Source organism: Poecilia formosa, unplaced genomic scaffold (genome assembly GCF_000485575.1).
Source record: "Poecilia formosa unplaced genomic scaffold, Poecilia_formosa-5.1.2 Scaffold12, whole genome shotgun sequence".
Lineage (NCBI taxonomy): Eukaryota > Metazoa > Chordata > Actinopteri > Cyprinodontiformes > Poeciliidae > Poecilia > Poecilia formosa.
Genome location: NW_006799951.1, coordinates 1,342,203 through 1,359,082, shown reverse-complemented (window position 1 = coordinate 1,359,082; position 16,880 = coordinate 1,342,203). Strand labels below are relative to the sequence as shown.

The 16,880-nt window shown below is 37.4% G+C and overlaps 1 protein-coding gene across 13 annotated transcripts in view; it reads right to left on the bottom strand.

The window, feature by feature from the left end:
- The window catches only part of LOC103133520 (protocadherin-15), a 191,749-nt gene that overhangs the window by 90,093 nt on the left and 84,776 nt on the right, over nt 1-16,880 (bottom strand). For 12 of the 13 annotated variants that reach the window (XM_016667929.1, XM_016667930.1, XM_007545284.2 and 9 more), the window contains 7 exons: nt 11,479-11,639; nt 10,417-10,572; nt 8,348-8,467; nt 8,136-8,246; nt 6,656-6,826; nt 4,737-4,845; nt 4,503-4,615 (listed from right to left, as the gene is read on the bottom strand). In XM_016667929.1, the coding sequence (XP_016523415.1) occupies nt 4,503-4,615; nt 4,737-4,845; nt 6,656-6,826; nt 8,136-8,246; nt 8,348-8,467; nt 10,417-10,572; nt 11,479-11,639 (941 nt within the window). The remainder of the gene's footprint in view (nt 1-4,502; nt 4,616-4,736; nt 4,846-6,655; nt 6,827-8,135; nt 8,247-8,347; nt 8,468-10,416; nt 10,573-11,478; nt 11,640-16,880) is intronic. The other variant, XM_016667934.1, reaches the window with a different exon arrangement.

Genomic DNA, 16,880 nt, shown 5'->3' with positions numbered 1-16,880 from the left:
CCTTCTGCCTCACCTGGATTGAATCTGTGGATGATTAACAACCTTCTGCACTTCTTGATGGCTACAGATGGTCATGCAGTCATCTAACTCAGCTGTTCTGGAACAGAGGCTCATTTAAGCACGTCCCTAAGCACATTATAATAAAAAGTTTAAAACAAAAGATTACTATCACAATTTAAAGCCCACCTAGACCAACCAGCCTTACACTTCCTTGTCCACCACATGCTCTCCCAGACCAAACAATAGGCCCCGCCCTATTTTAAAAATTCAAATCCCACAAAATCTCGCATGATTTCATACTTAGGCCTGGAGTAGTGGGTAGGATGAAAATAATACAAAAGGAGACATGACCTCAATTATTAAAAATATCTGTTTTGCCCCCAAAATAACCAGGATTACTATGGGCACAAAACAATGCCCTTATTTTTCAATAAACACATTTAAGATCAAAGCAATATTGAAAAACTTACCATAAAACTGCTCAGAGGAGAATTCAATTCAGAAGCCGGTTGCAAACAAGCCAGCAGCAAAGTGGCTATTTGGTTGGGACAAACCACTAGTGTAAAATTGGGGAGTTGGACTGTACAACTCCTTGTAGAGACTTGTAGATGTTTTTGTGTCAATACATTATGCACAGTCAGTAATAATATTTACAGACAAGTAAGAAAATGTACAGAAAGGAATCACAACCCACTGTTCTCAATATGTAGTGCTTAATTTGAAACATGATTAACCCCCACCTAGTAATAAAATGTTCTGTCCCATAGCTCCAGGAGGGGGGAGGGAAGAAGGGATGAAAGGGGGTAAAGAGGGGAAGGTTGGGAGGATCGGCTGGGTGGGCGGAGGTTTCAGAGGGAGTAGGGGGAGATGAGGAGGTGAGAAGGGATGCAACAAACTGCCCAGATTGCAGACAATGGTAAATCAACATTGAATTATAGTCGGAATGGTTGGTTTTTGGTTGAGGTCGACAACTGACGGTGGATCAACCATCAAACAATCATCCAGCTCTAGCCAAGTAACCAATGTTGAAACTGTGTCATTGAATCAATGTTGTTTTGTGGTTGAAACCTAATGAATGAAATGCCGATGTCTGATCAACATCTGATCAATGTTGAATCAGGTGTGTGTGTGTTTTTGGCAGGTGGAGGGAGAGGGGTTGGGCGTTTGAATGGCGGGCGGTGGTGGAGGGGTGCGAAAAACGGCTTACATTGATTGAACATTTAGATTACTAGTTCTTCCCCAAACCTTATCCTCAAGGCAAACTGACCTGCATGTTTTCATTTCAGCAAAACCCTGTTAATCAGATGTCAATTAAAATCATGTGTGCTGAATTAGGGAAATGCCTAAAACTTGCAGGGCAGAGTGCCTGGTGGACCGGTGCTGAAAAACACTGGATTTGATGTTGACATTTCAATCAATGGATGTTAATTGGCTAGAATTGAATGGTTGGTTGATGGTTGATCCACCATCAGTTGTCGACCTCAACCATAAATTCAACCTTTGTGATCATAATGCAACATTGAATTAACATATTTTGCAAACAAGCCAATAGCAAAGTGGCTGTGTGTTTGGACCATCCCACTCATGTAAACAGTAGGGGTGGACTGCGCCACTCCTTGTAGTAAGTTGTAGATGTTTTCGTGTCAATATATCACACACAGTCAGTAAGAATTTTTATTAACAAGTAAAAAAATGTACAGAAAGGAATCACCACTCACTATCCTCTTCAGTGTTATTAAAAATGTGATAACCCCCGCTCAGTAATAAAATGCTCTCACCCAGAGCTCTGATGAGGAGGAGAAGAGGAGAAGGGGTGCAGCAAAACAGCTGACATTGATTCAACATTGATCAGATGTCTAATGACATTTCATTCATTAGATTTCAACGACAAAACAACATTGATTCAATGACACAGTTTCAACGTTAGTTAATTGGCTAGAGGTGGATGGTTGTTTGATGGTTGATCCACCGTGTTTTGTCGACTTCAACCACAAATCAACCATTAATCATACCTCAGCATTTCAGTCATCAGATTTCAACCACAAAACAACATTGATTCAATGACACAGTTTCAACGGTTTCATTGGATGGTTGTTTGATGGTTGATCCATCATTTGTCGACTTCAACCAAAAATCAACGATTCTAACTATAATTCAACGTTGATTTAATGTCGTGTGCTATCTGGGTTTAGTTTACAGAAAATGTTTATGTGAATTTCCTCTTTGAAAGATTTCTTTAGTTATTGTATTTGACTTAGATATATTCTGTATATTATGAAAACAATTATAACAAAGTGTTCCTTTTTACTCTCATTACTTTCCAAAAAACAGTAATGGAAATGCTAAAACCGTTTCGATGCGTAATAATTACCAACATTTAAAAAACATTGTTGTCTCTTCTTCCTGCACAGCTGGCTGCTAACAGCTGCTTCAGCAGCAATAAATTAGCACAAATCAGAAAGGGAACCCTCTCAGCTTTACAAAATGTTTAAAAGCTGCAAATTATACCTGACACTAACATAGAGACCAAAGCAAATTAATGTGATCAGTTAAGCTGTTACTGAAGTCATTCCCCACTGCAAGCATGAATGTCACAACCGCCTCCCACACGGGGGAAGCTTCACACAAATGGCGAGGCTTTGAAAATACAGATGGGAGTGGGAGAGAGAGGCGACATCAGTTTAGGTCATGACCTGGAACTAATTTTGTGAATTAGCTTGATTTTGATGGCCTTGTGTTTCAGGATGTGGATTGCAGAAAAGGGATATACACGTGCATCTGAATTCCAGAAGTGAGCAGAGCGTTCTCCCAGTTGTCTGTAAATTCAGTGATGTCCACTTACAAATTTGACTTTGTCATTACAGTTACATGTGGTGATCCACTGCTGTTCAGCTTTTTCTCTATTTGTGGACAACTTCTTTCATTAGGGTTTGCTGGGATTTCTTTAGATCAGTGGAAAAATCACATCTGCTATTGTCTGTCACAATGTTATTTCAAACCATGCCTCTCAATCTTCAGCCATTTTTTTTCCTTTTTCCCAGTGATAAAACAGAAAACCCACAGCATGCTGAACCAGAGATCCAATCTGCCCACAAAAACACCGTGGGAGGGGAAAGCGCTCTTATTGACGTGCATTCTACATCTACACACACTCACTCGCACAAAGACATGTATACATTTCTGTCTATAAGAGCTAAGACAGAGCGTGTTATTACATCGTTCCCTGGTGATTTTACTCTTTAACGGTGTCCTTATTTTACAGAGGCGCTGTTCAATGAGCCACGCTTTACAGCAGCATCACACAGTCCAGATTTAAAATTCAGCGCCAACAAAAGGCCCCGCTCATCAATCAATCTTGATTTTCCTGTCCTGATTCCATCATCCTTCAAGTGTCACGCGGCTCCTTTTCCTCCCCCTCTTTTCATTTGTTACCTCCATAATTTTCCAAATAGTGTTTCTCCGTCTCCATGCGACTTGCACACCTGTCTTCATCTCCTACGAGTCATATTGGCGGATGTGCCTCTATCAAGATCAGTGATGACCATTAAAGAATAACAGATGTGTTTTCCTGCAACCCGGACTCAAAGTGTACTATGTATTTACAGGAAGCATTAGGCATGTATGCCACATACGCCAAATGTGCTGTATCAGTAAACCCTCACTTCTCATTTGCCTGATCTTCTGAGTTCTCCATCTCCTCTAAATGACTTAGATAGATACGGCCTCCTACATTCTAAATACACATCCCCCTCCATCTATCACAGTTTCCCCCTGCCTCCTCTTTGAACTGTCTCTCTTCCTTTCCCGATCCACACCATAACCTGCACACATGCAAATGTTCATATGTGATCAGCCTGCCTTTATGTCTCATCTTGAAATAAAATCGTTCGCTCATCTCTTTGATCACTAGCCATCCTGGTTAAATAGCAGGTAGCAAAGTGCTTGGAGGTGCCTGGAGGTTAGCGATAGAAAGTTCATCTGCACTGCTGCTCTGCCGCAGCAACACTGAACGCTCGCTGCTCAAAATTACGATTCGGGGCGTTGAAGCTGCCTATCCTCCCGTTAAGTCAATAAATCATAGCATCTTTCGCCCTCATGTTTCCTAAGCAGGCAAAGATAAGCTCACTGACCTTCGGGACTCAGGTTATCTAGGCAGAACAGGTGAACATGAACACCAAAGTATAAAATAAACTATCTTTCACTTGCTCTGATAGCAATATATTGATAATATAAAAATATATATATTTAATGTGGAGTTGTGGAGTCAACAGATATGTTAGCTTTGACTAGATCAAGAATATTAAAAAGTCTATAATATAATTTTGACTATTTATTTATTTAATTTTCAAATGTAGCATTTACAAACTTCGTAGGCCTGAACACATTTCAACCAAAGGAAGGCTTGTTTTGAACACATTTTTAAAATAAATTCATAGTTATTACTAGCTTAAAAGATGCCACATCGACAAGCTGAGCAAGTGAAACTTAATCTCAGCGGTTACCTTTATGATAAGAGTGAACCTCTGATACAGGTCTCTGCTGACTGGTTTCAGAACGCGCAGCACTGCAGTGGTCTGGTTCAGGGAGAAATACTCTCGATATGTGTTCGGTTGACCTGCGAAAAGCAAAAAGGCAACACCAGCAACATCAGAGTGAACATTCAAAGTACAAGTCATGACATAGGTGACCCAGAAGGATCCTTTTTTTTTTCCAATAAAGGTTTCTAAGGAACCTACCAACCAAGATGTAATAAAGAATGCCAGGTCTGTCCGACGGGGGCTGGATGTTTCTGTCCATGTCCACAGCACGGATAGGTGGGGTCACATTCAGAGGGTTCAGTTTAATCTGCATCAAAGGAGCAGATGGGAGTCAGAATCAAGATGGAAAATAAAAGTAGTAAAATACAGTTAGAGACAAAATCCTTCATACCCCTGGCAAATATAGATTGAAAGGAATCTATTCATTTAACCAGCATGTTTCATCTAACTGGAAGTAAAATTTACACTGTGAAGTGACCTGGCAACAATCCCAACTAGAATATTTTACAGAATCCGTGAAGGCTCATAATCAAAGTTGATCCTAAAATACCAGAAGAAGCATGCTAGGAGCTCCTCAGCAACTATAAAAAGGGCATTTTTATTAAGACATAGAAGTTTTATATGTTTTTTTGTTGTTGTTTAGTTTTTTAAATTGGAATTCCTTTCCATTTTTAAATAAAAAATAAAACATTCTTGATTGAATGAACACTTGCATTTAAATGTGTATACAATTTAATGAAACATTAAATAAATAAAGATAATTAAAAAATAAAGTAGTTTGTCATCATTGGGCCCTCAAAACATTTTCTATGCAGTACCACAATATTTCCTAAAATGCTGAAGGTGAATAAAAAAATGAAAAAAAAAAATAAAAAAAAAAATCTTTCCAGGTCATTGGGCACATCATAAGCACAACCAGGTAACCTCGACAGTGGCACTCTTCAGTATGGACACAGTGACTGAGAAAAGTTTCACTTCCAATCTGGCTGTAGGGCCCAGCATAGAAGTGAACTTACTGAATGTATTACATCCAATCTAAAAGATGAGATTATTATTTTTTTTTTAAAGAAGAAACTGGAGAGAAAATTCTGATAATCTCGAACATAAGTCAATGTTGGTCTTATTTTTGGCAGTAATAATCAACCAGATAAGTTGATCATCTGCAATGCCATACAACACTTTTGGAGTAGTTTCTCATCACCACATTCCTCAATGTGCCTAACAGTAATGTACATCAAGGATATTATGTTACAATGATTCTGGCTACATCCCCTGCTCCTTCTCCTGCAAACAGCTAAGCACATATTTACTCCAGTTCCACCTCCGCACTAATGCACTAACATATGGTTAAGAGAAAATATGTTGAGTACTCTGCGTTAAAGAATTTCTCTCCTCATGTGAAATGCCTAAATGTTGCTGCTACAGTGTGTGTAAGCATGAAAAAAAAAAAAAAAAGGCCTGTGACGAACCTCGTTAGCAGACGGAGACAAGGCAAAGAGTTCTCTGGTAAAAGACCTCCTCCCTGAGGGGGTATATTTATATCTTTCAGCTCTGGAGTAATCCTTACACCCCTCACCAATCAGCCCTCTCGCTTTTACAATGTATGGAGGTGTACTAAATCAAATCCCCCTAGCTCTGCACAATGATGATTAGCTATAATACCCTCCTCCAGCAGTCATTATCCAGGGGACTCCACAGCCCACACTGTATCCCCCCAGGACAAAAAATAAATACGGATCAACTTAATATTGCCTGTCTCCCCATTGTGATTAATTACATTCACTCATCAATTACGAGAAGACAAATCCCCCAGTGGACAGACATGTTAGTATAAAGATTACACAACAGAATGGAGAGGAGACAGAAATAAAATTTGAATGAGAACAGCAAAAGCTTGCGCTGATCACTCATCTTACATGCTTAAAAAGAAATCAAGAACCTGTTCTGGGTGCTTAACAAAGATGATGGGCTTCAATACACTGATGGCCCAGTTTGCTAGGAAGTATATTTCAGCGTGTATATTAATACTGTATAAATGTATAAAGGTGCATCATGAGAGACACACAAGTAGACTAAATTTGAAGGTGATGACGGTTGTGTCGCTGTCCGCTTCTCACCGGTTCAGTAAGTTCAGGGATAGCAGCACGGTAGGTGAGTGGGTTGCAGTCGCGGGTGTTGTTCACCAAAATACAAGGCAGAAACATGGGACCCAGGTCATCTCCATCTAAGATATCCACAGTCAGAGTTGTAGTAGCGGATAGTCTGTTTGGTGGGTATGGAGCGCGGTCCTGGTGGGAGAAAACTGAAATTAACTCCTCAACATTGATCCAAACAATTCCTTTAACATAAAAAAAAAAAAAAAAAAAAAATCATTGTCCATCATCTTCTGCCCAGTCCACTTCAAGCTGATGCAGAGTTCTGCTTCGCTCTACGACCGTCGTTTGTGAAGTAATGTGAGGTCAAATAGTGCCAAGGTTGACGTGGTTGAGTGATCTTATGATGTAAAACTTACATTTCAACAATGATATCATTGCTCATAGTCTGTCAAACGTTTTGTTGAGGAAAACAGCTCAGAGAAAACAACCAGGAACAGAGCTGTTCCCAAGAAAGCTTCCCTTTCGAAATAAATCTGCTTTGCAGCAGGAGTTTAAAAAAAAGACTAATCAGCTCAGCTTTTCAAAGATTTACCTTTTCACTGTAAAATGAACCTTGACACAAGAGGAGCAGAGATTGATCACATTACTTCCTTACATTCTGTAATTTGACAAGTACATGTCAGATTCAACAGTTTAGTCAGGTACCCATTGCCTGCTAAGAGACACAGGTAAAAGTGGCTGAATGCTAAATTAATGTCAGTGGCGCTGAGCAGCTGTCTATTCTTCTGAAAATATTGATGAGCACAAAGCATAAGGAAAGTATAATGATGCTTTCTGTCTCCCTCAGGAATCAGAGATGGGAGTAATGTCCCATCCCAATAGATATCGTTCCAGCTGCCAGACAGAAAACCAATGCGTTCAGTTTGTTGCTGAACTAAAAGACCGGGCTTGCTACTATTACTGTGAAACTCTAAGATGACAACAATGTTGCACAAAGGCTGTTTTGATTGACCATAACACAATCACTGCATAATATTTCCATAAGTAGAGTGATTCATCTGAGTGATTTAATGAGGTGAAAACTGAAAAGCGCTGTTGAATATTATCAATATGCGGGGAACGGGACACAAAAATTACTTTTCAGCATGCAGCTTGTTTTTGCAAACACTTCTACGTTTCTTTGTTTGAAGCCAAACAAAGAGGTGCATAAAAAATAAAGCAAGAGAAAACATCATGACCACACTTTTTTTTTTTTTTCCAATTAATATCTCTGCTACACCAACAGCCAGCTTCATTAGCGATGGTCTTTTGCAGCTCACGCTCCTTGTGGAGCGTGTGGATCACTGCTCAAAAACTTGAGCTGAACAATTTAAATGCACTTTTTGAATATATTCTAATTTATTGAGATGCACCAGTCAGCCACAGCTGAGGAAGACATCTTGAATATCACAAAACAACTGTATTCAAAAGTACCTGCAAGCATAAAAGTTAGTTCACTTACACTGGCTTGGACCAATACCAGGTAGCGAGTTTTGTCCTCGTAGTTTAGCCTCTCAGCCAGGAGAATAATTCCTGAAAGTGTGTTCCCAACCCTTACTGTGTTGTTAGATTCCTTAAAATGAAAAAAAAAGAAAGCAAAGTAGGGTGATAAATCAGAAATTCTGATAAAATTACAGTAATAGGTCCTTAATCTGCTCTAACATGTCCATATACCGGATCACTGGGATTGTAAAGGATGCTGTATTCTATATGTCCATTGGGCCCGTCATCAATGTCTGTCGCACCATTATTTCCTGAAAAGCCGGTGAAAATGGTAGTTCCAACTGGCGTGAGCTGAAAAAAAAAGTGGGAGAAAAGAAAAGGGAAAAAAAAAAAATCAGCTCATGAAGCTTCCTCTGGGCAGAACATGAGCTTACAGGAGAGAACTATCTTATTCAACCGGCACTATTGCCACGCTATCCCATTAATACAGAAAAATAAAAATAAAAAAAAGGGAAATGTAGAAGTCAGCAGCAGTCTGAAGGCTTTCGTGCGCCACTGACAGAATAACAAAACCTAAGTATGAGAACCACTGCTGTTCCCCAGAGCCCTGAGCAAAGTCCACAGGACCAGGCAGCAGGCAAGAAATGTTGTTCAGGGAAGTTGACAGCGATGTAGAATGACTCACTATACTGTTGGGGTAGCTGCAGATGGCAACATTAACAAAGTGTGACAGAAATTTTGAACTTGCAATGCACAAAAGCACTGTGAGCAGTAAGAACTGCAGAGCTCTGCAGGGAGCTATATTTGATCTCAAAAACATGACTTCAAAGACTAAAGATTCACTTTCTAACTACTAGTTATATCAGCAGGTCAAAATGTGCTGAAAAAGTACTGCTAGTAGAACATGCATATTTACAATATGAGAAGAAGTTTCTGTAGTGCACATATAATGTGCATAATACGTTTTATTTTTTTTTTGCAAATAATGTGTCCATAACCAAAACTAGAAAAAAACAATAAAATAAAAAATATTTACATGAAAGGAAATGAACTGAAAAAAAAAAACATAAATACAGGTGCATCTCCATGAATTAGAATATTATCAGAAGTTAATTTATTTCTCAATTTAAAAAAAAAAAATCTCAGTTTTATTAAGTCCAGAATGGAATGATTATTTTTGGTGTTTATTTCCAATAATTTTAATTATTGTTGTTTTTATTTCTAATAAAACCCCATATTAAGTAAAAAAATAATAATAATACCAAAGGTCCAAAGCAAACAAAATTTAGTAAAGAAAATTCTATATTACTGTAAGTGTGAAAGACTCAATATTTGGTTGGATTTTTTTTTTTTTTTTTTTTTTTGACAATGCTTCATAAGTTCTACCTAATGTTTTACAGGTCAACAAAGCAAAGTAATACCTTCATTCTTTGATCAGATGGTGGTGCTTTTGTTAGTGTCGGCATCACAATCCTCTTAAGACAAAAACTCTTATCTTTTTCTAAAACTACAGTTTCTTTCTTCCATCCAACTTTCTCTTTACATATAACTGTGTGAACATCTTAGCAACCACCTTTTCTACCTTACTTTTCTTGGAGGGTTTCAATGACAGTTTGCTGGACAGTTGTTGAGTCAGCAGTCTTCCCCATAGTGGCGTAAGCCATAACATGGCCACAACCTGACATTTCTGCACATACAAATATTTGTTTTCGTTTGTTTCGCATAACACTGACAACTGAGAAAACACTGAGAAACTGTACTTTGTATTTTTGATGAGATGTGTATCGTCTCATCGGTCCATACAGTATAAGCAATTTACACTTTGAAGTGCATATAGAAATAAATCAACTTGCGAATGGTCGTCCAGTTCATCGGGCTCCATCTGTATCCATGTAGATTAGTAACATTTTTATGTTTTAAAGGAAACCATAAGGATTTGTTGTTGGTTTTTTATGCATGTCTGTTGTCTGTTTGTATGTCTGTTTCTTCAGACTTGACATCTCTCTATCCAATAATCAATTGACACCAGCAGGTTAAGGTAAGAAGCACCCAGTGTATGCTGGAATATAAAATTCTCTGACGAACTCAAAAAAAATAAAGACACTTCTGGCCAACGGCAATATAAATGACAGTAGTACATTCCTGGATCCTTTTCAAGAACTCCATGTCTGAGCTGAAACAAATTTATTGGACAGATTTTAAAGCAAAAATTGGTGCACTGTTTGTGAATATTGTTTTGTTTGTTTATTTCTGTTTACTGAAATATGTCTATGCATGTGGAGCAAGAACTGCTCTGTTACCTCGTTTACAGAAACGTAGTAGCGCGGCTGCTGAAACTTGGGGCTGTTGTCATTCTTGTCCCTCACAACAATTCGAACTTCGTGTAAAATAACAGTACCAACCAGCTCATTGGTGCATTGGACCTGAACCACAATCGTTGTGATGGAATTAGGTGGCTGCAAGACAGGAAAGAAAAAAAAAGAAAAAAAACATTTTTAGTTGTTGCACTGATCTGATATATTGTTCTTTGCAAGAAAATGTATTTCATGATAAGATATTGTCATATTTTCTTAGATTGTTAACTGTCTAAACACAAACTACATCTCTAGAATCCAGAAGAGACCACTGAGAGTCCCAAATTATGTTCAAATATTTCTGGTGAAAATGATGCTCTGTTAGGATATGAATAGACAGCATTAGTCTGTTATATTAACAACTTGTCAGTCATAATGTAAACTTAGCAACAGAGGTTAATGTGCCCTTTAATTAAAGCATCAAGCTATATCTCAACCTATCCTCTTCATTTATAGTGTAAAACGTCTCATGTGTTGTAATTTCTCCTATTGATCTTACTGAGCGTTCCCATCAATAGCGTAACATAAAATCCACCTCACTGCACTCCGTGCATTTAATCTAACCACTTGCCTTTAAAATGGCCTTTAATGTGCCAACCACTTTGCTTCCATCTCTCACATTCTAAACTGCACCATTCAGCCTGATCTATATGAACAGCATTTTTTATGTGCACCAACGAAAGATTAACCAAGATGCAGGTAATGCATATTGGTCGGCATGAAGTCGTCCAATGACTGTAAACTTATTACAGTAATTATCTAATTCTAGGCAGAAAATACTCTCAATTACCACTAATTCTGTTGTAAAACCATTTTTATGCCTTGCTGCAAAAACAAACAGCAGGCAAATGCAATAAAGAATAACTAATAAGTAATAAACTCTCAAATTTTTAAGAACCGAGAATGACTATTATTGTTTTAAACAGATTAAAAAGGTAAATGAAAACGTATACGTCTCAGAAATGAAATGTTTGTGTCTTGACAATTTTTCCCCTCTCCTGTACTCACGTCTCTGTCCAGGATGCGTCCGGTGCTGTTGAGGTAAAGTCTCTGCCGCGCTGGTTCCAGTATAACCCAGTAATCATAGTTGTCAAGTAGAATCAGAGAGATGGTTCTGCCTGGGTCCTGGGCCCTGCCATTAATTTGCATGTTTTCCACCAAAACCGTACCTGTTCACACAGAAATGCATCCATTTAATGCAAGACACTTCACTTTTGCCATTTTATTTGAAGACCTGCTGATCAGTGAATATGTCGGCGGGACACTAACGGCAATGCAGTTTATTTATACAGCCCAAAGTCACGACAAATGTCATCTCAATGCTCTTTACAACACAAGCAAGACAAATTCATATAATCAAACCAATACAACAAAATCAAATTCAACCATAATTATTATTACATAATAACATAGTTGCACTCTTTGGAGCAATCGCAGGCAAGTGTGTGGCAACAGTGGAAAATTTACTTTCGTCGGGTGCTTTTAAATATGGGTGAACAGTTAAAAGTAATTTAGCTTCAGTCATTTTTAAACTAGAAAAGCAGCAGTATTTTATGTGTTGTATTTTATCGCTGAAACATTTCCAAAAAAGGAAAACAATTAATTGTACAATCTTTTGGTAAACTTTGCAAAGAAAACCTTGAGGATTAATATTAATATTCACCTCATATGATTGTTCAGAGACTGAACTCATATCTCTTCCAAGTCCTTGAAGATGTTGCTAATATTTTTATTTTTTATTTTTTTTATTATACACTTAGAATTAATTAAGTACCAATGCTTGTCGGCTTTTTTGTTTACAAACTTTATCAGTTTATTACAGAATCCTAAATTACCCGTCCATCACAGGAGGACTTATGTTAACAACTTACTAAAAAGCAAAGCCACTGGTTATTTTCTGTTATAATGTGATGCTCCATTTAAAAATATGCATCTTGTTTTTATTGCTATTTATTTTAGGAAAATAGCAGTTCAAATTATTATTTAAAATAATGGATATGTTAGTTTTGTAATAAAATAAATCAATAATTGCTATGTATATATATAAAAAAACATACACAGATCTTTCAACATAGCAGCCTCCCTTATACAGGACAAAATTGTGTCTTGTAAACATTGCTTATTGAAAAACACAGTGAGTCATTCTGACTTCCACACTTAATATCTGTGAGAAGTACTTTCAATCTACATAGAGCAAACGCCATTCCCTAAAGCCTCCATAGGATTGATGAGTGCTGCCTTTCAACAAACTTATTTTAGGACACAGAGCTCACAATAGTAGATGGGTCTCAAGACTTTTTTAAGATCAACTCAAGGGTTATGATTATGATGAATGTTCATAGCTTTGTCTTTTATCAGTGAATAATTCTTTTCACGTCAATATTCTGGACCTAACACCATAAAAATATGTGAATTTCTTGAATTCCAGGTAGACCAATAGGAAATGAGGGTTGGTTCTCTGAAACAGGGGCCGGCAGTAAATTTTGCCTGGCTCTTTCCGTTCAAGTCATGAATTTTTTTTTATTTACGCGCTGAATTCAGGTTAATAAAGTGCTACTGAAAATACCAAATTTAGAAGTTATATTCAAACTGACTTCCATCAGTGTCTCAATGAAAATTTAATGCCATGTGTAAGCAGAGGGATGGTATAGTGAAAATCTTCTGTCAGTGTAACTTAAATATAGAAAGCCTGTCCACGGCCGTTTGTGTTTTGATTATCTCTCGGTTCCTTAGTTCTTTTTTGTTTCCTGTTCTTCATATTGTGGTTTAGTCTCTTGTTCTTCCATTTGTCCTTATAGCTTTTTGTTAGTAAGACCCTTTAAATTTCCATTAAGTTTTTCCTTTATTCACTCTTCATCCTTTCCTCAGTTCAGCGCTTTCATGACTGATTTTTATGTTACTCATCACATCCCCACAGCATTTAACCTCCTTGGTTTCTTTCTCTCACTGCTGGACTCAACTTTTGCTCCTGTCCTCGTTTCCCAGTGGATTTTTGATGTGTCTCTAACTTTTCTGTTATTAAAACTATCATTCTACACTCCATCCTGTATCCATCAATTCTCTTTTTGTTGCGGTCATTTCAGTCATGCTAAATATATATATATATATGTATATATATATATATACACGATATGTCCTGTCGCTGTTTGGGTCCTCAACATGCACTGAACACATATTCCATGCATCCAGTCATTTTAAGAACACCTATTTGTCCACTGAAAACAATAATCATCAGTTAATGAAATCGGACCGGACCAAACTTAAAAGCTGGATGCAATGCTGTTAGCACCTAGCATTCGTCAACAACTCATAGATGGAAGTGAGAACGTTGCGCTAAGAAGTAAAACATTATTCAACAAAGCTTTGAGGAAGAGAATTTGCACTGAGGAATTTTAATAATCGAGGAACTCAAATCCTTTAAGGAATCGTGAAAGCCCTATTTCATAATGTATTATCTTGCTGTTAGTAGACATCAGATGATGCATTCACTGTTGTCAAAAGGATGGACATATTCTGCAGTGATACTCAGACAGGCTACAGTGTTTAAAAAAAATGTTTGCATGGTACTAAGTGGCACAACTGCCAATTCAAGTCAAAGCAGGTTAATGCTTTTACACCAAATTCTGACATTACCATCTGAAAATGGATAAAATTGACTCACTGGACCAGGTAATACTTTAAAAAATGGCCATTTGTGATAATACTTCACAGTTCAAGTTTTTGTGAGCTCAAAGATGATATTCTGCATACTTTTACAAACATTCTCAGAGATGGTTGTGCATGACAATCCCAGCAGATCAGCAGTTTTTGAAATATTTAGCCCACACAGCTGGCGCCAGCAACGACACCACATTCAAAGTCATTTCAGCCATTCTTGTGGCCATGCTGCAGCTCGGTTTGATCATCAAGTCGCATCCACCACACTGAAACGCTTAAATATATTGAGTTACTAACCATATGATTGGCTGATTTGCCATTTGTGCGAACAAACACTTGGATGTATGCACCAAGATCTAAAGTGATGTGTAAGCTTACAATCTGCACCTTAAAAAACAAAAAAAAAAACAAAAAATAACACACAAAATAAGTCCCCACAGGCTGAATCAATCTACCGCCTGTAAAACAGAGGATGCTGTTGTTTTTAATGTGTTTTTTTAATTGCAGACTTTAACATCTTGTGCTTCATAATTTCATAAAGCAGGTCTAACCATCAAGTCATTAGTCACTCTGACTCAGATCCTCAAGAAGGAGCACAGATGGTGGCGTGATGGACGCTCCCACATTATAATTTAAAATCCCACGACTGCATTTTTATGCTTTTATTAATGACAGAGCTCCTTGTTTCAAGTAGTCAGGATTTGATGCATCTCTGCATGTTGTGATTGCAAGAACCAGTAATTATTATCACTTGGACTCAACTGCATCTGAAAAATGGTTCTTCTGAAAATTTAATTTAAAAGTCGAAAGCGCCCCACGTTGCAAGTTCATTAATCTAAAACGCAGCTTTACATAAATATGACTGCCTCGGTAGCTTAAGAGCAAAACTACATCTTTTTTTTCTAAGGTTGTAAATTAAAAAGCTGCTATTACAAAGGAAGGGAGAGAAACTCTTATTTCTCAAGTTAATTGAACAGTTTACCTGCTTTGACAGGCAATTCTACCACAGTTTTGGCTACATCCTATCCCTGTTGTCCTCATCCTGGTCTGTTTGGTTTTCTCTTGTCAAACATGGCTCCGTCCTATGTGCTGCTTTTATTTTACTTGTAAATAAGTAAAAGCCTTTTAGTTGCCCGAGTCCCAGGCAGTTCCATTAATAGTTAGAGAAATTCTCTGATCTGGATTTCACAGAGGCTGCAACCCACAAAGACAGCACAGATGGCTTACATATATCCAAATATTATTATTTGCGGCATCCACCCATAGCTGCACCAGAAAATAAATAAATAAATAAAATAATGGAGAAGCACTTTCAGTCTCAGAGTAATGAAAAAATAATTATAATGATAAAAAAAAATCATTACGTAGGATGGAGTTTTGCTTAAAAGAGGTTTAAATCGAATACATAAAAGGGTCACTGAAAGAACATCAAATGTGTTTTCTCTCAGTCTGACACTAGTCAGATGCATATTATTGGGCTTATTGCTAGAATTAAATAGTTATAAGAAAAGGAGAGAAAAGACAAAAACAGAGGGAAAAAAATCAATACCTGCACATTAAACACTAAGGTAATTTCACTAAAAGTCTTGCTGCAACTCATTGTATAAAGAAACCAATGAGACTAAAATGAATATGAGAAAGAATAAATTAATGAACTACACATGACATACTTGAAGGAAAACCTGCCTACTCACTTTATGTGCTGTTCAACCTGCAGGTATGGAAATGCAAGTCTGTCAGTCGAGAGGGCAAATGGCTCAGAAAAGTTTGTGTTTAATTGTTTAATTTTACTTAAGGCATATTTAATCAAGTTCCCTTTCTGCAAGTCGTGTGTCTGCTGTTCCTCAGCCCTGCACTCAAACACTAACAATGCAAACTTTCACCAGCTGTCAAGGGACCTGGGAAGCAATATTAGAAAAGGAAATTTGAATTATGTTTAACCAAATGAGGAAAGATGCAATATTGTTGCCATCTTACCACTTAAAATGCTTTGTCCCATGTAATTATATACCTATTTCAGTATTCCAATACCGATCATGCCACAATGAAGAAGCCGTCAGTCAGCAGTATTTGAAGGTATAGCTACTGTACTTATGCCATAGATCATCAGCAAAATGTCAAAATACTGTTTATGAATGAATATTTAAAATTAAAAATTAAAAAAGTATAAGAAGAAGGCTAAAATTGTGTTCGGTTATTTTTATTTATTTATTTTTTTCATTTTTCTTTAGACAAAAATGCTCCTTGGCATTAAATCTTTTACTGTTGGAAATCCTGTTAAGTTCAGCCAAAGAGTGCGAAGATAAAAGGTTGGCAGTAGATTCAGAATGTGATCTTGATATCTTACTACGCAGAGTCTTGCCTTCAACACTAACAGGTCCTGCTTTTCCGTGAGGGAGAATCTATCCCACACCAGCAAACTACTTTCACCAAAAGCTGTGAGGCATTGGCAGAGAGGATTAGGCAAACGCACAAGTCACAGATTCAACTCTGCTGCTCATCTCAGGGATGTGTTTTTATTACAATACTGCTCAGTGTAAGGGGAAATAAACAGGTTTTCCAGCAGCTCCAGATCTAACGCTAAAAAGTTTAGATAGAAGAGAAGTGAAACTGACCAAGCAGAAATCTCTTTACTTTGTGGACAAGATTTATATTCATTGCATATATAGTCATACTTTCCAAGTATTTACTTATTTTCTTTTTTAAAAGATTGGATTTTATAAAATGCTGATATTGATTATTGAATCACAGAA